The 24,047-nt window shown below is 35.0% G+C and overlaps 1 protein-coding gene across 1 annotated transcript in view; it reads right to left on the minus strand.

The window, feature by feature from the left end:
- FSTL5 (follistatin like 5) overlaps nucleotides 1–24,047 on the minus strand; it is an 873,635-nt gene that overhangs the window by 696,282 nt on the left and 153,306 nt on the right. Inside the window, exon 3 of the mRNA XM_062198990.1 lies at nucleotides 23,415–23,448. Within this exon, the coding sequence (XP_062054974.1) occupies nucleotides 23,415–23,448 (34 nt within the window). The remainder of the gene's footprint in view (nucleotides 1–23,414; nucleotides 23,449–24,047) is intronic.

The raw sequence follows: 24,047 nt of genomic DNA on the forward strand, positions 1-24,047 counted from the left end.
TGCATTGTCCAAGGACTTGGGCCATCCTCCACTGCTTCCCCTGGTACATCAGCAGGGAGCAGGATCAGAAGTGGAGCAGCTGGAATTTGAACCAACACTCATATGGGATGCTGGCATTGCAAGCAGCAGCTTAAACGTCTGTGCCACAGTGCCAGCCCCTAATTACTTTTTAAAATAAAGAACAATGTATCACTGCATTAATATCAATTTACTAGTTGATGGATATTTAATTGTTTCCATTTTTTCTATTATGAATAACATTGCTATGAACACTTGTAAACACGTTTTCTGCAGATTCATGCTTTTATTTCTCTTTAGCATATACCTAGGTGTTGAACTGCTGGGCTATATAGTAACTCTGCATTTAAGACAATTTGATATAATGTGGAGGAATGCTGTTTAGCAAAACAAAACAATTAAACAAATAAAAACAGAAACAAGTTATAGATGCCCCCAGGAAGGCAGAACCCATCTGTTTCACTGTCTTCTTATTTGGCTACCATGTTATGTGAAGGGTGTAATGGTGCCTGAAAGCCCAGAGGTCAGAGTTTGGATAACTCCCAGGCCAGATGCCCAGTGTTAGACTGGTCCTGAATCATTACTTCTTTTATCATCAAATCATTAAGACTTTCACTCCAGGCTCATATTGGAGTATATGCCAACATCTATGAGTGGATTTCTGGAATAAAAGCTACAAGTGTATCACTAGTCCAGTGACAAAATTTTCCAAAACAAAAATGAAAAAATAGGTTTAACATATTGGGTAACAGTGGGGCAAATATTTCAAACTGCATGTTCTTAAAAATGTAGAGTCATCCTGTTGCTGTGGTTCTAGTCTTAACACTGTCCAGCCATGCGAGTAGACAAGTGCTTGTTGTTTTGCTTCTAAACTCTTAGACTTGTTTTAACAAGCTTCACCTCTGCATGGAATGTGGCCTTTTTAAAAACAATTTTCAAATTTCCCATTTTTATACTTTACATTAAATTTCATTTATGCTAAATAAACCTGCCATTTATTATTCCTCCATAGAGATTCATTTATTCTGTTAGTATGTTTCTCTCCCTGTGTGTTTTTGTAATTGATCAAAAAATTCTAGAAGACAGGTGACATATTTCATGAGTTTATATCTTTGCTGTGTCTGAGTGAGTCTCTGCACTAATAATAATGTGCACCAAGTGTGTACAACTCCAAGTTCCTGCGAGATGCACTGTGTTCCAAAGGTGGTAGCCATGGATATACTACCTGGGTGTCATCTAAATTGAAACGCAACTTTCGTGAACTTTTTATGGGGTGTCCTTAGGGGACAACGGATTTAGGTGGCCCACAAAGTTAAAAATCACCCTTCAAGTGAGGGTGAGGGAAGTCTAACATTTATTCTGAAGAGCTTGTTACCAACAAGAATGTTTATGACTTTTGCAGCAGTAAAAATGCTGAATTTTAATAATCATTTGTCCTACTCCCACACTATCAAAATTTGATTTTCTTGCCTTATGTATCCTTAGATCTCTGATAAGAATATATAAATTCTTCAAGTGAACATGGATTGTAAATGAAAACAGAAAATCATGATTAAAAATAAAATAATATAACCTGAATTTCAATTCAAACACAATTCAAAATATTATAATTTTTTCAATATGAAAGTCTATGATGTTATTTTAATTAAAAATAATTGTGCTAAGTATATAAATTTTAATTCTATGCTTTTCATGAATTTTTGTAGAAAATCATTTCATCAATAGTGGAAAACATAGACAGCTTTATTCTATTTTATAAGTTTTAGTTAAACATATGGGAAGAAATACACATATATCAAGGGCATATAATGTGAATATCAAATATCTGAGTGCCAAATCATATTAAATTGGAGATGGGGTGGCTTATAGATTTTTCCCATAATCATATTACCCACCTCTTCCTTTTTGTAGTTCATTAGAATTTTAGACGTCTTCACTAATTATATACTGAATTGATCTTCTGTATATAAAGAGAATTGGAAATGAAAAAAACAACCTGGTGTTAAATTGGAAATGGCATAGAAAATTAATTAATTTTTTTAAAAAAAACTATTATGTAGTGTCTCTGTCTTTAATGTGCTGAACATTGTTATTTAATGCTATAATTAGTACTCCAATGGTAGTTTTTTCACTTTGTGTTGCTATATGGGAAAACTGTTGAAATCTTTACCTAATATGTACTAAACTGATCTTCTGTATATAAAGATAATTGAAAATGAATCTTTATGTGAATGGAAGGGGAAAGGGAGCGGGAGGGGGGAGGGTTGTGGGTAGGAGGGAAGTTATGGGAGGGGGGAAGCCATTGTAACCCATAAGCTGTACTTTGGAAATTTATATTCATTAAATAAAAGTTAAAAAAAAAAGAATTTTAGATGCTTGTAGCATTATGAAATTTATTCACAAGAATTCAACTTCTCAAACTAGCTGCACAGCTTTCTATTATGGTTTATATACTACTGAAGGTCACTTCAACAGTCAGGCTACTCATGTGAGCTTTTGGAAATACCAGTGTTGAAGACTAGGGAGTAGAGAGGGGGTGAAAGAATTTCTTCCTCCCCCAGTGTTCCCTTCAATGTGGAGGAGCTTCACTGGTGTACCACATATAATCCTGGATTCTCTGTTTTCTTACATTCCTCCTTTTGGAACACCAGAAATTATTTACCAGTTGGATTTGCAAGGAAAGGAAAAACTAGAGTTATTCTGCTTAATTCCCTCTTCGTTTTTCCTTTAGGATTACTCTTTTCTGCTCCTGACTTAGCTTTCACAGGTTGTGTTCATGGCACAGAACTTGAGTATTTTACTTACTCTTAGTAAACAAGAGGTTTGTTTTTTTTTTTTTTTTTTTGTATCTTTCTGCAGAGGCTTAAATTAAATTATGTAAATTAATGTTGGGTTGTCCACAGTTTTAAATCAAACGTATATTTTTTTAATTATTATTTATGATCATTGTAGAGCTGTTTGGAGGACTTGCCCATATTTATTTATTTAAATCACAGGCCGTAAGCAAAGGTACTGAGCAGCCTGGATTTAAGCAAAGTCAGAGTTGTGTGGATCTCAGAGACAGTAAAAGCCATAACTCACTCACAAAGGCTTCATAGGTCAGCAAAGCTACAGGCTTTGGTGGCATGGGGACAGCTGGGTTCCCCAGGGCTGTGAGCTGTGACTTCTGCTACCCTGACTGCCAGTGTGGAGGTGGTCAGGAACCTCAGTAGACACCACCAGTAGGTGCTAGCCTCTATAGGCATCAGGTTTACCTGAGGCAAGAACAACGAAATGACAATAGTTCTTTATCCTTATCATTTAGATCCTAAAGAGCAGAACAGTTATTTCCTATTTGCATTGTGCTTGTCAGCCTTGTCTACAAGGAATGACTTTTTATAAGGCAACGCAGCAGCTGGAATTCAGGCATGTTACATAATACTAATGAGGTTCTGGCTTTAAATGATTATCTTCAGGCTTAGTTTTGATGCTTCAAATTTCACCGTGCTTTTAGGCTAAAGAGAAAATGCTGGAAGAATTTAGCTTGTATTTGAAGAGTTTATCCAGGTGCTTAAGTTTCGAAAAAATAATAAAGAAATTTTAGGTAATGAGGTTACATTTAGTTGGCTATTCATGTGTTTTCAGTGCCTTGAGGTAGCATGTTAAGTGGATTTGAGGAACTGAGACCAGTAAAGAAACATAGCATAAAATAGGTGTAATACAGGTATATAGAGGGGATGGTGACAGATTAAGACCAAGCTACAGTTAGATGAAAATGTCTCCTGAATGAGATTATCCAAGTCAAGAAACTGAAGGTGCATGAGATTCACTTAAACAATGAAGGCATTTGGCTCCCATCATACTGATGGAGCCAGTGTTTTCCTGCAGTGGGGTAGGTCCCGGGATACCTGTATCTCATACCAGAGTGCCAGTTCAAAGACCAGGCTCCTCCACTTCTAATCCAGCTTCCTGCTAATGAATCCTGGGAGGCAATAGTTGATGGCTCAAGTGCTTACTCCCTTTCCACCCACATGGGAGATACACATAGTGTTCACAGCACCTTGCTTTGTCTTGGCCCAGCCCTGGCCATAGTTGTGGGCTTTTGAGAGGTGAGCAAGTGGATGGACGACCCCCATCCATCTGTCATCTGTCTCTCCCTGTCTCTTGCTCACCTGCTTGCTCTCTCTTTATTTTAACTAAAGATATTCTGTGATATCAAATACCTAGCTAATCATAGTGTGATGGCCAGGTTTGTAAAGCACCACCCTGTTACTATCCAGCAATATCTTCCTCCCTAATTATTGTTCACTCCTCAATGACTGTTTTAGTACTTAACATAAAATGCTATACATAAGTTTTACCAAAGGTTCTACTTTTATGAAAATCCAATTAAGAGAGTAAATTAAAAGACATTTAATATGCTTTCTGGGTGAGAAAGAAAACTTTGTCAGCTAAGATGAAATATTTTATTCTCTATTTGTCATTTTTGGGAGAAGGTGGTCATCCTCCATGCCACTACCTGAGAAAGGAGGGAATGCCAAGAAGAGATGGTTTTTCCCCCTGATCCCATGACAAATGCCACATCATTTCAAAGCTCATTGATATTTGCAACTGGCACAGACTAAGTGGCTTCCTGTATGGCTCAATAGAGCCTGTTTTCATTTGCTAACCTCATTATCTCAGATAACATTAAGTTTCACTTATGGTTTTGCCAAAAAAAGTTGCAGGTTCTGAAAACTTAATTCTGAATGGAATAAGCTTATTCAAGTTCTGGAAGTCTGCTTCCTTTCCAAATTTGACAAGATGAAAGAATATAATTTGTGGACTTTTTAACGAGACAAAATTAGACTTTTATTGGTCTGATTTAAAATCTGAGGCTTTAGAAGAACCATACCAATCCTGTGGAAAACAGCTACCCTGCTGCAGATGCTGTAAGAAGCAATGTTAGTTCCGGCCAGGAAGCCCCCCATGCCTCATGCTGAGCAGGATAACAAATGGGAGAAATTTTACCTTCTTGGGATTTAAAGGACTAGATAATTGGTTTTCATTTTAGTTTTTTAATTCCTTTGAAAATTAGTGTACTTGGATTTTAATTTACATAGGGATTTAGTCTTCTGATTAAATTTAGTTAATGGATTCCCCAGGTTTCAAATAAGAATGAACTTTATAATTATATTTAGGATATATTCTAGGCATTTTAAAGTGTCTTTACTATATTATATTATCTTAATATAGAATTTTGGGTAAAATGTAGTTCACAACCTGGCTGGGCATACTGTTGTGAACTGAAAGAGAACTGGAATGAATTTTCAGGTTTGCAGGGTATATAGTGTTAAAGTGAAAACTATTGTTTTGGACCTATTTAAGCACTTTTTGGGGATAAAAACCTATGCTAATTATCAGCAGACAGGCTAATACATGGGCTTGGGAATTTATAAAGTTCTCTAACTTCTGAGATAATTTCCAAGGATGACCATGCTATAGTAATGTTGTGAAAATCTGGACAGCAAAGGTAGAGGATCCCCCCGTTCCCGTTCTTGCCAACTGTTCTTTGGAGTCATCCTTTGTAAGTGCCCCTGTGGTTCCCCTGTGTGGGTCCATCCTGCCGTAAGTGAGATCAGGGGAACTGTGGGGTGCAGAGCACAGAACAGATGGGCTGAATGCTGTCATCCTACAAATGCCTGCCAGTATGTTCTTCCAAGAACAGCCAGAAAAATGCCAAACTCTTCAACACATCTATCCCACCTTGCTTTTGTTTTGCAGATAAAATCTTCTAAAAACCCTAAAGTAAATGTACAAACACTTGTTTGTGGCAAAGGAGTCTTGATGTTACTAAGTTTATTTCATCACACCTGAATTATTAAAAAAAAAAATCAGTTACCTACAAGATGACCTTGTCAGGTGGAAGTTGTGTTAGACTGGAAACAGAGGTATTGGGACTCAGTTTAAAAACAACACTGCAGATCAATCCAATAGAAGGCGTATGGCTTTCTGCAAGTTGTTTGCTATTTATTTATTTTCCTCCTTCCAGGAAACCACTTACTGAGTCAATACAAGATAAGCAGAGGATAGGCTCAGCAAGCACAAATAAATAAATAAATAAAAGTATGAGATGACAAAATAGATAGCATGTTTCCCTCATATACAAAGGTTTAATGACAAGTTTATGAAGTGCTCAAACTTTCCAAAATATGGCTATACCTCATAAAAATCATTATTCTTCCAAACATTCCTCTTCTTTTTATTTAAGATTTATTTATTTATCTGAGAGGTAGAGTTATAGACAGAGAGAGGAAGGAGAGGAAGAAGGTCTTCCACCTGCTGGTTCACTTCCCAAATGTCCGCAATGGCCAGAGCTAGGCCAATCTGAGGATAGCAGCCAGGAGCTTCTTCCAAGTCTCGCATGCAGTTACAGGGGCCCAAGAACACAGGCCACCTTATACTGCTTTCCCAGGCCATAGCAGAGAGCTGGATCAGAAAAAGAACAGCCTACTACACCAGGGTGAAGGCACCAGCAAACATTCTTATTTTTTTCCAAGATTTCCATAATTCAAATTTTTCAACCCACTGTAACTTTCTTTAATAGAAAACTTTTATTTAATAAATATAAATCTCAAAAGTGCAACTTTTGGATTATAGTGGTTCTTCTCCCCATAACCACCCTCCCATCCACAAATCATCTCATCTCCACTCCTTCTCACATCTCATTCTTTATTAAGATTCATCTTTAATTATCCTTATATACAGAAGATCAACTCAATACTAAGCAAAGATTTCAACAATTTGCACCCACACAGACAAGCAAAGTATAAAGTACTGTTTGAAGACTAGTATTACCATTAATTCTGATAGTACAACACATTAAGGACAGAGATCCTACATGGGGAGTAAGTGCACAGTGACTCCTGTTGTTGATTTAACAATTGACACTCTTGTTTATGATGTCAGTAATCAGCTGAGGCTCTTGCCATGAGCTGCCAAGGCTATGGAAGACTCTTGAGTTCACAAACTCTGACCTTATTTAGACAAGGACATAATCAAAGTGGAAGTTCTCTCCTCCCTTCAGAGAAAGGAATCTCCTTCTTTGATGGCCCCTTCTTTCCACTGGGGTCTCACGCCCAGAGATTTTTCCTGTAGGTCATTTTTTCCCACAGTGTTTTTGCTTTCCATGCCTGAAATGCTCTCACGGGCTTTTTAGCCAGATCCGAATGACTTAAGGGCTGATTCTGAGGTCAGGGTGCTATCTACAGCATTTGTCATCCTATGAGTCTGCTGTGTGTCCTGCTTCCCATGTTGAATCGTTCTCTCTTTTTTAATTCTATCAATTATTATTAGCAGACACTGGTTTATTTATGTGATACATTTGACACTTAATCCTATCTTTATGATCAGTTATGAACTTAAACTGATCAGATTAACAACTAAGATGGCATTGGTACCTGCCAAATTAATGGGATTTGGTGTTCCATGGAAAGTTTTTAGCTTTACCAGTATGGGTAAGTCTGAGGGAATATGTGTCGAACTGTACATCTCCTCCCTCTCTTATTCCCACTCTTATTTTTAACAGGGATAAATTTTCAATTGGATTTAAACACCTAAGAATAATTCTGTGTTAAGTAAAGAGTTCAATCAGTGGTATTAAGTAGAAAAAGAAAATACTAAAACGAACTGTAACTTTCTTAAATCATATTTTCCAATTCATCATACCTCCTAAGGAAAAACAGCCCAAGACAAGATTGCTGGGTCCCTGCCTGCGCCCCTGCCTTGGTGGACCCCTCTACGTCTCTCCCCATTTGACTGTCTGCTACTTGCAAGGCCACAGGTCCCGGCACTAAGTCCTGGTCTGTGCCTGGCCTCTTCTCTGTCTTCTTTGGGATAATCAGACATTGGATTTCCCTGACACATGGCCATAAGCCTGCTTCTTGAGCCTCTTTTTAGCTTGCTTGTTTTTAATTTTCCCAGGAGGTAAAGAGTAAAAAGGGCATGTGTTTAGGTGTTAGAGAAGGGAAGGAGATGCTGACATGTAGGGAGGTTCAGTGCTTTTTGTGAACTATTAGTTGTAACTTTAGAAATTTTATAACTGAAACATGCATTAGGCAAGACTATGCAACTCAATATACCTCTAGTCAAACTTCATAGGCATGCTGATGGGGCTAGAATGCTGTTTTGCCTTCAATTTCCAAAAGTTCTACTGATATTTAACACTATAGCTAATTAGTGAAAATTATTTGAACTGGTGGATAATTATTTCCTTCTTTTGTACCTTTTTGGGTCAGAATAATCATTCAGTCATTATGGGATGCCTGTTGGTGACATTTAAGTACACCATGGAAACCAGAAACACAGTTTAGATTATCTCTCCCTTCATTACTGATCAGTCTTCTTTTTAATGTGGATTAACACTAAAGCACAATCGCCTTATTGTTTTTCTACCTACCTACATAATGTTTCTCTGTTTTGTGTCCATTAATTTTACTTTTCATTATACATTAAAAGAAATCAGTACCATCTGCAAGAAAACTTACGAAAACACTCTACCCCAAATTAGATCTGACCCAGTTCAAGATTTTCCCAGTAACCCACAGATAAAACTCGTCTTATTTCCATCTGAATTAGACAAATCTGTTTTCCTATCTCCACCAATTTCATACTGATAAACATTTTTAATTGTAAAACACAAATATAAGTAAATAGTATGCTAAAAATTTTAAATGGCAAAACATATTTTTTTTCTTGTGTGATTGCAGTAATTAATCCAGTGATATCAAAATATCTTGATCCTGGGGAGGGTATTGTGAGCAGTGGATTAAGCCACAGCTTGGGACACCCACATCCCTTATCACCTGGCTAGTTTACATCCTGGCTAGTTCACTTCCAATTCAGTGCCCTGCTAATATACCTGGGAAGGCAGCCAAAGTACTTGGGCCCCTGCCACCCATGTGAGAAACATGTAGGGAGATCCAGGCTCCTGGCTTCAGCCTGGCCCAGCCCAGAATGCTGTAGGCACTTGGGGATAACTAGCTGATGAAAGATCTCTCTTTATCTCTCTTTCCCCCTTTATCTGTTGATCTGATTTCCAAACAATCAAGCAAATAAATTTAAAAATGACTTACATCCTAATCAAATATTTAGATGGCTTCTTACTGGAGGTTCTGTAATCCTTTGATAATGTTACTCAAATTATTTGTATCAATAATTTGATTTTATCAATTAGCTACTAAGAAAGATTTTTTTCTCTGCATCTAATATTTTCTAGATTTTATGATATGCACATATTATCTCTCAGCTAGGGAATGGAATTTTGTAATACATGTATATTCCCTAAAGCTGCTCATAAAACAAAAACACTTTACACTGATCATAATATATGTATGAAACTTCTCAAAAATTTAGGTAATTGTAGCATATAATCCCTATATCGTTACTTTTTTAATTCATAAATAAAATAGTTGCTTCAAGATCTGAGAACTGCAACTCTTAAAATTAAATAAAAATGTTCTATATGACAATAAATGTAAAAAGTTAATAACAGATTATGCCACTTTTTTCTAGATTATGCATTATAAAAGAAAATATCTTTGATGTTGTTTAAACATAAAACATTGTGAAAAGTAATGAATTTTGAGAAAACAGTACTGTATCTATATCTGCTTTGAAGTAATATGAATGATGCATGGTGAGTTAAATATATTTGTATAAATATATTTGTATAAAATTATACTTTTAGGAAGAAGGCACTTTCAGGAGTGTTTGTGGTACATAGGTTAAGCTGTGCCTGCAATGCTGATATCCCCTATGAGCACCAGTTGGAGTCCCTGCTGCTCCACTTTTGCTCCAGCTTCCTGTTAATGCACCTGAGAAAGCATCAGAAGATGCTCCAAGTCTTTGAGCCCCTGCCACTCATGTAAGAGACCAGGATGGAGTTCCTGATTTTTAGCTTTTGCCTGACCCAGCTCCAGCTATTGCTAGCATTTGGGGAGTAAACAAGCAGATGGAAGATATCTCTTTCTGCCTTACCTCTCTCTGTCATTCTGCCTTTCAAACAATTAAATACATCTTTTTTTTTTTTAAAAAAAAGAATGTCTTTATTTTAGCAATAAAGAAAATGGTGTTATGTGTGTGTATGTGCTTTAATTCACAGTAGTTTTTCAAAAGGTGTAAAGTGATTTAATTCTATAGCTTTATATTTTAATGTATTGCACTTGTAAATATACGTACATAAATTAGTTACATATGATAGTTAATATCTTACATATGTGTATATGCTTGTGTGTGTATATATATATATATATATATATATATAAATAAAACACTGCAATTTGATTTAGATTTTATTAACATTCATTGTACCCTATGAGATTCCAGCTAATGTGGTAAGTACTCTCTTATATATTATCGCACTCATTTTATTTCACCTTCACAAGAAAAACTTCAAAAATATCCAATTATAAATAAAAAACTTCTAAGAAATAAGAAACACATGATTTAAATATCTTTTCCATTTGAATTGACAGCACTTTACATTCACCTTTTGATTAAAGTCATGGGTCATGGTCCTGTGGATTAAGACAGTGTAAGCAAAACTAAACCACCTCAGCTATCAGGAGAAAAAAGGATTTGAAGTCAATATTCTTAGCCAAAACCAAATCCAAAATGAAGGGAATTAGGCAACTAAGCTCAGCGCTGCATGGTATTTTGATATTGAAAGACATCCTTCCCTTTGTCACAGATATATTTCTGCTCCCATCTGCAGAAATAATAATTAGTTATTGGATGATTTTCTTAGTCCACATAGCTAATCTCTCTGTAAATTTTAATAATATTTACAATAATAGTGGGTAGGAACTGTGAAACTGACACTCTTCCAAGTACTTTATTAAATGATCACAGTTAATCCCCATAACAGCCCTAACAGATAGGAACTAGTGCCTGTCCCTTTATATAAATAGGAGAAACTTGAGGTTCAAACCACTTAAGTAACTTGCCTAAGTCATTTGGTTGTCAAAAGGCAAAAACAATTGTATGTTGGTCAAAGGACACATTTCAAATAGATAGGGGGAATAAATATAAGAAATCTACATTATATAATATGGCAATTATAGCTAATAACAATTTAAGAAAGCCCTTCCAAAAGATATGGGAATGGGATTAAAAGGTAATTACAAGCTTTGTAAGGCCCCTCCCATTGTGTTCTTGAAAAATGCAAGAGTAGATGTTAAGTGCTCTTATCACAAAAATGATAGCTATGTAGGTAATGCACACATTAATTAGCTAGATGTAGTCATTCTACAATGTACTTATATTTCAATAAGGTCACCCTGTATAACACAGATACATGCAATTTTATCTTTCAATTAAAAAGTCAAATTTTAACCAGGCCTTTTGAATCTCCATCAAATGGCACAGAAAAAGCATTTCAAAAACAATTATGCTTTTTCAGCAAATATTGTCACATTTACTTTGTTGATTAAACGAATTATTAACTTAGATATCTTGTGAGAGTTTCTTTCATGGTTTGTTTTCTAAATTTTACAAATTAATGTTGAAGTAAGTGAAATTAATCAATTATTTGTGGTTTTTTTTCTTTTTTTTTTTTTTTCTTTTTTATTCTCTTCAGGTGACCCAGGCCAAATCAGGACCTGGATGTTAAGAGACACATGCATGCCCTATAGCTCTGGGGTTCTGGGCAGAGTCTCCCCCAGCAAGGGCACTGGCATGAGGTCCCCACTTAGCTGCATTTTTAACCCTTAATTTGCCATAGCAATTTTTTTTTTTTTGGACAGGCAGAGTTAGACAGTGAGAGAGAGAGAGAGAGAGAGAGAGAGAGAGAGAGAAAGGTCTCCCTTTTCTGTTGGTTCACTCCCCAAATGGCCACTATGGCTGGAGCTACACAGATCCGAAGCCAGGAGCCAGGTGCTTCCTCCTGGTCTCCCATGCAGGTGCAGGGCCCAAGGACTTGGGCCATCCTCTACTGCCTTCCCGGGCTACAGCAGAGAGCTGGACTAGAAGAGGAACAACCGGGACAGAATCCGGTGCCCCAACTGGGACTAGAACCCGGGGTGCCAGAGCTGCAGGTGTAGGATTAGCCTAGTGAGCCACGGTGCTGGCCAAATCTATTATTTGTTTAAACTACAGACTAATAATATTCTCTGTTTTACAGGAAAAGTAAAACAACCAGTTTGCAATTTTACTGACCATAAAATTTACATTGTTTATTTGTATTCTTACAAGCAAATTACTGATTTATTCAAATTTTATGAAAGACTTTTCACATCTAGCAACAACTACAAGTTATTTTATATTGGTTACCATGGAGTTGCAAATGATGACCATATGCTTATCTGTGGGTTACCCCAAAAATAGATTCTACTGTAATACATCTGCAATGGGATACACAGGAATAATGTTAGGAATGATGATTCCAAGTAACTAAGGTAGCTTCAAGAATTTATTAACTGCATGGCCTTGGGAAAGTTAATCTTTCAGGATTAATTTTCATTACATAAAAAAACTGTGCCTATTTCTCAGTGGTTTTTCAAGATTTAATAAAATTGAAGGAATAAAGAAAATAAATAATTTGTGTTATATGGTAAGAGACTGATAAATATTAGCTATCCTCTTAAGCTTTAACAACATAAAACAACAATAAAATAAATATACAAACAGAAACAAACCACATCTGTCATCACTTTATATTACAATTATATTAACTGGATATTACTTAAATGATATACAAACATACTAAACAATTTGCATAATATAATATATTGACATATATATCTTATATTATCTATTAGCATAGGAACAATATAGACATAATTTATCTATATTCTATAGGTAAGATTTTTAAGAAGAAACTTAAAACAGTACTTATAAAAATACAATAGTTTAAACTGATCTATCACGTCCATCAGAAGGTAGCAGTTTGTATAAAACTGTCAGAACAAAGAAAAATTATCATAGAGTTGAAGATAAATCTTAAGCCAGACTTTTGTGTGTCCTAATTTATCCTATTCTGAAGCTATTGCTGCTTCATATACCTGTTCAAAGAAAATGTTGGTGAATACCAAATAGGACCAAATATCGGCAAGGGAGTGCTTCCTTGATGGATTCATAAGAATTACATTATGAAAACTGCACTAAATTTCTTTTTTTTTTCTTTTTTCTTTTTTTTTTTTACAGGCAGAGTGGACAGTGAGAGAGAGAGACAGAGAGAAAGGTCTTCCTTTGCCATTGGTTCACCCCCCAATGGCCGCCGCGGTAGGCGCGCTGCGGCCAGCGCACCGCGCTGATCCGATGGCAGGAGCCAGGTGCTTCTCCTGGTCTCCCATGGGGTGCAGGGCCCAAGCACTTGAGCCATCCTCCACTGCACTCCCTGGCCACAGCAGAGAGCTGGCCTGGAAGAGGGGCAACCGGGACAGGATCGGTGCCCCGACCGGGACTAGAACCCAGTGTGCCAGCGCCGCAAGGCGGAGGATTAGCCTAGTGAGCCGCGGCGCCGGCTACACTAAATTTCTTGACTGTAAATCAGTGGGAAGAGGTTTGAAGGCAAGACCAAAAAAGAGATTAGTAAACGTCCTGGAGTTTTTATGGGATTTTAACAGTTTTCTGGGAACTCAACAGCTGTCCTACTGTGTGGCATGACAATGTCATGCCATAGTCCGGCACAGCATGGTGTGATAGGGGTGAGTTTCCTAGGACCCGAGGTCTAAATCCTGGAAGGCAATCCTTTTTCCTATTTTGTTTGCAACTACACACCAGGACTCAGAACTTTGTTCAGCACATATGTGTGAGTAAGTGATTTTATGAACCATCATTTTACCTGACTTGAGAATGTCGTAGTTATAGTAGCAAGACAGATGTAATCACCTATTTTTTAGTTGTGCATTAACAATGCATCTATTTGCTATACTCTCTGGACTCAACATCTCATACCTCTTGGTTTTCATTGCCTTTAACAGCCTTGTAGATGAATTTGATTCCCAGAATCTCCCCCCAAATCCTAGATAATAGATATCCATTAAATCTCTACAACTTAATTTTTCTATCCCAGATTCTAAGATTCTGTAGTCCTTGAAAGAACTGACACATTGATCAAGGTGCTTTGTTACAGATAATACAATCTGCACTAATTAAGTCAAGTGAAAGAGATCTATTAAGGGATATATGAATAGAGTAAAACTCAGATAAAAGAAACAAAAAGAGGGGCTGTTCATGAGCTATTAGAAAGCACATCTAAAATCCTAACACAGTCATCAAACATCAAAGAATTTGCTGCCTCTGCATTATTAGATCAAACTACAAAAGGAAGTTGCCACCCTACTTTTTGACTTCAGGACCTCACTGCCATTTTGCTTTTATCTAAGAGAAAAAAGGATATCCAAAAAATATGCTTGTTTCCTAGTAAGTCACTACATAAACGATCATGCTTGTAAGAATCTGACAGAAGAAACTTGCCATGTAACTGCAGTCTGGAAATCTGGGAAATGAACATTTAATTTACCAGACTTCTTAAAAATTCTGTAAAAAGGAAAGCAGGCTAGTTGGGATTTGAAATCATTATTTAGTGAACCAAACCAACTCAGAGTACCTAGCACAAACTATGTGTACACTTTGGGAATGAGTGATATACATTAACATTTCCAAATCAACAGTACTGTAAATATTTTTGAAAATATATAAATATTATATTTTTATACATACACATATATAAAAAGTTTGGAATTTATACATAACCCAATACTACCAATGGTTATTTTTCGATAGCAACATAGACTGTTAGTAAAATTTACTATGCAATGTCAATGCATGGCATTCTCTGTCGCCCTACAGGGCAAACATCAGGTATACTTCCCATGCATTATAAAATATTTGGGTTTCCTACGCTGGGTGGGGCAGAGATGAGTGTACGTTTCCTGTAATCCAAACCACTGCAAGTTCCAGCATCATCTGGCCATCTTGTCATCACTCAATGGGAATCAACTAAGGCTATGAGTAGTACACTTGCCTGCCTCTGAAATAGTAGGCTCATTCCTTCTGGTCACATTTCTGAAACCTGCAGGCTAACCTGCTAGCTTTCCAGGGAGATAAAAAATCTCAGAATCTTCAGTTTTTGTTAACTGAGTCGCTTAAATCATCAGAAGAAGCCTATCAAGAAGGAACCATTATTTTTTACAGATGATGCCATAACCTATGCTCTAGTCAAATGATTCACCGTTGGTCACGTAAAGCTTCAGCAGTAGACCTAGGAACGAAATATACTCTGGATCTACAACCTGAACACTAAACCACAAAGCAAAGCCAATTTCATGATCACTGTTCATTTTTTTTTCATATTTCTCACTTAATTGCAAGGTTACAGTAGGATAGTAATTTCAGAGAGTGGAAGAAACAACTTGCATTTCATCAAATCAGAAAATGGTTTCTCCACACAGTGTTACATCAGTCAGTCCTCTAGCTAGCCTGAGCAATCTTTTCACCCCAGTATTATTCCTGCCATCAAATTTGCTAGAATAATCATTATTCTGTGTGCAATGTACAATAGAAATGAATTTTGTTCCACAAGAGGACTTTAAAAAGTATAAGAAAAATGAAATTAAAATATGTTGTTGGTGCCAAGAAATTTCAATGTCTATGTGTAGTTTTTCCTATTATGACTTTTGAAAAATATTTTATAAACGTTCACTCCTCCTTTAATTCTAAACATCAGTAATGCTTATAAATTATATAATAAATAAACATTTTCTGTTCTGTTCATTTCCCACAACCTAGAGTACTCGCCCTCTTTTCTTATTTTTTCCACTCTCCTCAATTTTTTAGACCAATTTTAACCTACATCAAGAAGATAATAAGCTCCTCCCAAAGTCCATTACCAGATATCCTTCCCATACCTGGCCAGTGCTTGCTCAGGACTCTTGTGCAAAGAATTTATCTTATTTTTCAATTCCCATCTCCCAAGCTTGTAATCAGTATGACTTGCTTCCTTGAGGTAGAAACAACCTCTTTAGTGTTTATTTCCCTGGCACCTCACCCTGCATCTAATATTAAATTAATAAGCATTTGTTTAATTAAATTCTATTATCTGAAGCAGCTGAGATAACCAATACATTCTTGTTTTTTTTTCCTGAATTCTTCAGGCAGGCTAACATTAGAACACAAATTTTGGCATAATGCAGTCATGTGAAAATGTAACAGTAGTGAACCTACAGTCAATGACAAATTAGGCATATTTTAATTTCTCATAAATTCCTTCTATTACAAATATAAAGCATTATGACACCAAGTTAGTACACTCGGAGAATAACGCCTCCTTATCAACGATAAGGAAAGCATTTTCCCTGCAAGTTTAGTTTCAATGTCTTGACCACTGCATTGTACTATTTTTGCTTTCCTTGCATCATGGAAGCGATGTCATAAAAATAGTGTTAGTAAGAATAAGTATGACAGAACACTTCTAAGACATTTCCTATTAGCGAGTCAAATGCCTTCAAGTTTGCAGAATATGTGAATTATATTTTTAAGACATTGCAACATAAAAGTCAACATGTCTTGAGCTCTAATTTTAGTATTTTGTTGAATTGAGGCATTTTTCATAAACATATTTCCCCCATGGATGCATTATAATGATTATAAACATTTCAAAACATACAGAAATACAATCATAAAGGAAGAAAATTTAATTTTACTCAAAGGGGTCATAGATTTTACCACATTTGAAACTTTAAAACAGTATTCTGCAGCATAACAAATTTATAGTACATGTGAAAAAGGAGATTAAGAGAACTTAAGTGAAAGATAAATAATTGAGCCTAAGTTTGCTGAGTCAAAACCCTGTTATCACAGATATATATTTAAAACTGTTGCAAAAATCAGTGTTTTTTTCATAGTGTGGTTCTTGTAACTCTAATGCTGGGAATGATAATAACTGTCCTGAAAGGTAGATGGTGGGGGAAAAATGACCTTCCCAATATATTGGAATATATTCTGTATGCTGGAAATGGTTGTTGAATTTAAGAATTTTCCAATGGCACTGTGCATACTTGAACAGAATTTTCATCCACTTTCCAGTGTGAAGTCAATACCGATCCCATCCACCAACAACTCAAGAGAAATTGGACTTTAATTTTAGTTGAAAGACATACATTATGTCAGTATTTACATCTTATTATCGATGTAATGAAAAACCATATAATGATATGAAACACTGAAATATATCAAAATATTTAAACAGAAAGTTACTTGGTATTCACTTTTAGGTAAACTGTGAATTACATAATCCATCACAGTTGGACAAAGATGGTATGTGTTAGCCTTATATTAGACACTTAGTCTATTAATTAGAGAGTTGTAAAATATTTAGGTAAATTTTATATTTTTCCTAATTCCTAGAAGTATTTCAAATGAAATACTTATTGTATTACACTAAATGTTACTTTCCTGTAAGAAAGAAGAAATATATGTTCCAGAAACCCAATTAAATAGTTCTCTATAAAGTCAAATTTCATGTTCAAAGTTTTTGAGAGAAAACATAAAAGTGAAAAGCTGTAGCCCATTTTCTTTATTTGTAGACATAGCAAGGACTTTTTAAAAAATGTGGTTGTCCTACAACCACATCAAAAATGAATTGCTAGATCACACATGCTAACCACAATAAACAAATGAAGTTATTTCTTGAAGTTAAGTAAATAAAGCCCTCAAACAAATTTTGGTTAATATGATTTGATATTTCCTAAAACATGACATTCAACTATTTCATCAGACAGTAATTTTTTTAAATAAAACTTCTTTTGGAATGCATTTAGTTCTCTAGTAAAATCTACAGCAAAGATATTTTATTTAGTGATGAAATGGAAGATTAATATTGACAGTGGGTATGTTTAAAAACTATTGAGTTATGCAAATAAAAGATCAAATGTCTAAGCACTATTCATTGATATCACATGTAGAATTAAATCACCATTTATTAGAAAACAATTAGACCCAGTGTTTGTGGGCAGTTTTTCTTATATCACCAAACATTAGTTATGTCCTGGCATCTTTTAAATAGCACTGCCTCCTGGTGGACAGAAATCTGTAAAACAAATCATTGTGGAACCAAAATGAGTGATTTATTGGATGAGATGACATATTTGTATCTTTTTGAAAGCTAGGGAATCGGGGGGCGAGGGGGAGATATCATCTGCTTGCATAATACACTGAGTTCTTCTTGACATAAATTAGAAACAGGGCTAGTTACTTATGGAAAATTATTTTATTATAATAATAGGATCATTAGAGAGAAGGATGTTTGTCTTTCTGTTTGCTGTGGCAGGAAGATGTGCAATAAGAGCATTTAAAACTGTGACAATTCATTTGATTATATTTTGAAAGTATAAGGAGCATGATTAACCAAATTCCCAGAGAAAAATAATTGCGCTGAAATCTATTATTTGAAAGGAATTTAGTGAGGCATTTGGGGGTCATCATTTAAATTCCTTACAGTGTATACATTTCAATGTTTTTCTTTTAGAGTGATATGTTAAAACTGACAGTGTTTTCCTTCCTGAAAGTTTTTGTAAGTTTGTTAAAGTAGTAATTACTATCTTGTGACTGTAATGGCTTACAAATTGTGAATTCAATGTTTATCGTTTTTATTTTAAAAACATTAATTATTATTTATAACTATTGTCTATATTCCCACTAAACTAGGGTCTTTTGCTCTTTATTTCTTAAATTTCGTATTTGGTAAAGTATTAAGCCCTTTTACTGTAATGTAAATTTAAAATATGTTATCTCAAAAGGGGGGGAAGGGTTGGCACTGTGGCATGCAGGTAAAGCCACCATATGCAGTGCCCTTATCCCATGTGGGCGCTGCTTCAAGTCCCAGCTGCTTCACCTCTGATCTCGCTTCTTGGTAACACGCCTGGGAAGATGACCCAAGTCCTTGGGCCCCTGCTCCCACATGGGAGACCTGGATGAGGTTTCTGAATCCTGGCCTCCAAATGATTGCAGTCATTTGGAGAGTGAACCAGTGGATGGCAGATATCTCTCTCTCTCTCTTTCCGCCTCTCCTTCTCTATAACTCTGACTTTCAAATAAATAAATATTTAAAAGAAAAAAGAAACAGAGAAAGAGAAGGAAGGGGGTACAGGAGAGAGGGGGAGAGAGAAAAGGAATATTATTATGTTCTTAGAATTGTATCTGTATATCATATTGAAACTGTTAAAAACTAATTAACATTTTGAAAAAAAACTTTTTAAATTAAAAAGATCTTTTAAACCTAAAGTTTGCCTTATTTTTAACATACTTTTAAAAATGTTTCTCTGAATGGCAAATGGAAAACATGCTGTAAAATGACTTGTAATTTTCATGCAAATGGTAGCTGAGATAAATTGCTAATTCTGATTTCAAATCACTGTGTGATTAGACAGTGAGGAGATAAAACTTAAATCTGTAGAAGAAAAAAACACAGTCATATTACCACAAAATGTCAATCATATAGAGATACATGACATATTTTCTAATAGTACAGATCATAAATGAAACAAATGTCAGGCTAATGAAATCAGAAAAGCCTGGAAATGTGCTCATAATAATTTGGAGTTACATTTTTAATTGATTTTGTTCCTGAACAACCAATTAGTATTCGTATAGTTAAGTCAGGTATAAAGTGAAATGGATTGCAATATTTGAGCTACTATTTTGGTAACTAAAGAGTTGTCAGTCAGATATACTATCAAGTTATGTATGTGTGACATAAAATTTTTCTACAAGGTAACCAATATTCTTTCAATAGAATGCTTTCTGCCTCCATTTAATTTTGAAAGTGAGTTTTTACTAAAACAAATACAATGAAAACATAATTGTTTTTGATAAAATGTAATGAATATAGCATAAAATGATGTAAACCAATTATATTTCCCTCACATTAAATTATGACAATTATTTTTCGGTATTATTGTTACAAGTCTGCTGTAAGTATATTTTCTTGGAATGTATCCATCATGATTCTTGCCAAATACAGACAAGCAAATAAACAGTCTATTACTAATTTGGTTGACATGCTCTATGTATAACTTTTCTTAACTTTTAGGTACTTAAGTTTCCTGAATTATAAGAATTGAATATCATATATGAAAACTGCAGTTTTCATGAATCCAACCAATAATTAGTCTCAGCAATAGCTGCTGGACAGCAAACCAAAAAACAAAAGTTGACATTGATAATAAACAGCAATCCATTAAAAATATAATGGCACCGCATTTTATGTAATTGTCAAAATATGCATATCAAGTATGGCATGTTATTGGATATTTGGTATTTCATAAATATAAAGACATGTAAAAATTAGAGTCTCATATAGAACTCATGTATATTATTATCTTCTAGTTTTATGTGATATTTTCATTAGTTAATGCAAATTAGCCAAAGGTCTTTGGTAATAACAATAGAAGCGTTCATTCTTTTCCATTCACTGTAATCACTTACTGAGTAGTCAACCTGACAAACTGTGCAAGGTTATTCTACGGAAATTAGCTCTGTACATTCAGGCAACCCAAACCTTCGTAACAACATGCACTCCAGCCCAGTAAAAACAGAATTAAGCAGGATTAAAATAAGTTTTATTTTGGTGCAGAATACTATGAAATCCATGTACAGACTCTTCATAACCAACATATTCCTATGATCCTCTGAAGCCCATCGGCATGAAATTGAACACTTTGTGCCCCAACTGAACACATACACGTGTATATGTATGCATTTATTTCCTTTGGAGAGGATTTCTCAAAATGCTAACACATATTCATGCTAATTCAGAACTAATGACTTTCGAGGATTAAATTGAGGCCATATATATATAGAAATTTCCATACAGTGTCTGACATCTGCTAGAGTTTAAACAAAATACAGGAATAAAAAATATAACACAGGGGGCCAGCGCTGCAGCTCAGTGGGTTAAAACCCTGGCCTAAAGCACCGGCATCCCATATGGGCTCTGGTTCTAGTCCCAGCTGATCCTCTTCCGATCCAGCTCTCTACTATGGCCTGGGAAAGCAGTAGAAGATGGCCCAAGTCCTTGGGCCCCTGCATCTTCTGGAGACCTGGAAGAAGTTCCTGGCTCCTGCCTTCAGATTGGCAGAGCTCCAGCCTTTGCAGCCATTTGGGGAATGAACAAGCAGATGGAAGACCCCTCTCTCTCTCTACCTCTCTCTCTTAACTTTATCTTTCAAATAAATAAAATAAATCTTTTAAAAAAATATAACATGGAAGTGGCCATTAGGGAAATAATTTCAGCATTTAGTGTTATTTAGTTATAGAGTCTGAGCAGAAAAAGTCAACTTGCAATGCAAGGGAATTATATTTTATGTCTGTCACTTCCAAATGGGAAGAATCAAGAGTATCTCTTCCAACACAGGAGAAAACTGTGCGATTAAAAAACAGCCAGATCTTACTGCTTTATGTCTAGTAAGACTTTTTTTTTTTTTGCTTACAAACCAAGGGTAATGCTGATATTCAGAAGCATACAACAGCATAAGCGTGCTTTCTTCTTCACAGTAACACTGCCCTTCTAATTATAAGACACATTTTAAGCTCTTCAGAAACTGAGCTTTCCCAAGTTAACAGAAAGTTTGCTATTAGTAAACGAATAATTATTTAAATCTTCAAAAGCTGCTTGTTTTCTTCACTGAGAGATCTAGAGAGCTTCATATAAATGAAGAAGCCAATCACAAATTTAAACAGTATTTGTAAAATTCTGCAAGGATGTTCAATGGGAGGCACAATATGTTAACATGCTATATCTGGAATACAGTTCTATATATGAGTGCCTGGATAGCTCACCTTTTCTGTCTAACATGTAGGACTGGGTTCATTTTTGGGGAAATTCAAGGAAGCTTACCTTAAACAACTGTAAACTCACAAACTGTGTAATTAATAGAGATTAGATAGTCACCCATTAAAAAGGAGACAATCTAGATGCTAACATAATTTGAGAATCCAATAGCATAATAATTATTACACCAAAATTTGTCTGCTGATTCCCATATAAAAATAATATTGGGGCACTTAAAATTATGATTTATACAGCATTTCAAAATAAGAGCATGTTGACTGTCAAATTTTTAATCAGAAAGAGAAAGAGAACATGGAAACTCTGAAAACATGAAATATGTATCTCCATGGACATGGAGAAAAAAGATCAGTTTTCATTGGAATGTTTTGTATGTTAATGTAACTTTCGGTCACCGGACTCCTTGAGTTGAGATCAACATAAATGGAGAGAGGCACTAGATTTAGAGGAGTAGAGGACTAAAAACTTCCCCTAGAAATATTACTGACAACTTAATAAACATGTCCTAGTAAATGAGATTAACAATTAGTGAAGAGTCTGGAAAAAATACTAGCTCAGAATGGGTTATAATATTAAATGAGAAGGGATTTCACTTTTCAATCACTAATCATCAGGGAATGCAAAATATTTGACTTGCACAATATTGTCTACCAATAGGTAAGCAATGGCTTTAATGGGTAAACATTTTATTTAATTATTAATATGTAAAACCATTTTAAAATAGTTATTCATAATTTCCAGTATGACAGCATCTCAAAATAATTCTAACAGTAAAGAACACTTCAGAAACAACCATAAAACCCTAATGCTACCATACATTTCTGATTTACATATGAGTATATCATTTGGTAGCCACGTGAGAGTTCTGAAACAAGTGATGGCTAATAACAATGAAGAGCAGCGAGCTTGGTCTTGACATTTTTATTGCATTATAAAAGGAAGCATGTTCCTAGCCAGTAGTTGGGAAAACATGATTTCTACTACAGCAGTTGATACGATTTATGTGACCCAAGGCAATAAAGTATCAAGAAGTAAGCTACATTACACTTACTTCTCCTGAAATAGTGCTACAAATATGATTGAAAATTAACCTGAAACACTGTAACCCTCAAAAGGAGGAAGATTTGCCCTCAGTATTCTTAAAATGTACACACATTTAGATGAACACTGTGCAACACATCTTGAAATACAAATTCCCTTTTGCAACACAAAAGCATAAAACATTGAGCTAATATGACTGGTTTGAGGATAAATATGAATAATAAGCTTACATATAAAATATCAAGCCATACTTTTGCTGAAAATGAACACAAATAGTTTGGGTATCCTGCAAGACCAACGTGATATAAGTCATTTGAAAAAAACATATCTAGCAAAATAAGTAAAAAGAACCACATCTTTTTTTAGTATTCACTGATATAGATACATAATATCCCCAAACTCAGACCCTTGTGGTCCCAGACGATCCCCTAAAGGTTTTAAGTTATCACTATTTTCTCATAGTAACTTTTATGTCCAAACCAGCACCACATCATTTTCTATCTCCTATGAAGTTTTATAACTATTATTTAAGAAAATAATTCCTTACCTTTGATTCTTGAACTTTCTTGACTTTTCTCCTGCTGGAATGAAAACAGAAATATATCAAAATCCTTAAATAAAAATTTGATCAACAATCTGATATAAAGTATCACTATAAACACTTTTCAAAATGTTTTTGCATATATACTCAGGAAATATTATAACACAATAGTCTCCATGAAAAAACATTTACATAAAGTTATTAGAATAGTAGCAATTCAAAGTCGACATATATTTCTCTAAAAACAATATATTGTATTCATATGGGTTTATAAATAAATAATCACATAGCTAATGAATATTAAATAAATAACCATGCCTCTCAAATGCCTTTGGCCATTGTGTTTCAATCCAACACATATTAAATTATGTCTTCAGAATTTGTTATCAATGGCTATATATTAATCATAAGTTGCTGGTGAAGGAAAAAGTTGAAATGTGAACTTAGTGCACACAAAAGTTTTATCAATCAGCTATTTTTCAATTTAATTTAGAATTGGATCCAACCTTCCTAATTTAAGGCTAACATTGAAAACAATTCTACCATTTATTCAATGGCTGCTCCAGTCTGACCTCTCTCTCAATTTGTCAAAGCCTTTATTAGTTACTAGGCAACCCTTGATGAATTAGCTTGCTTTCA

Source organism: Lepus europaeus, chromosome 8 (genome assembly GCF_033115175.1).
Source record: "Lepus europaeus isolate LE1 chromosome 8, mLepTim1.pri, whole genome shotgun sequence".
Lineage (NCBI taxonomy): Eukaryota > Metazoa > Chordata > Mammalia > Lagomorpha > Leporidae > Lepus > Lepus europaeus.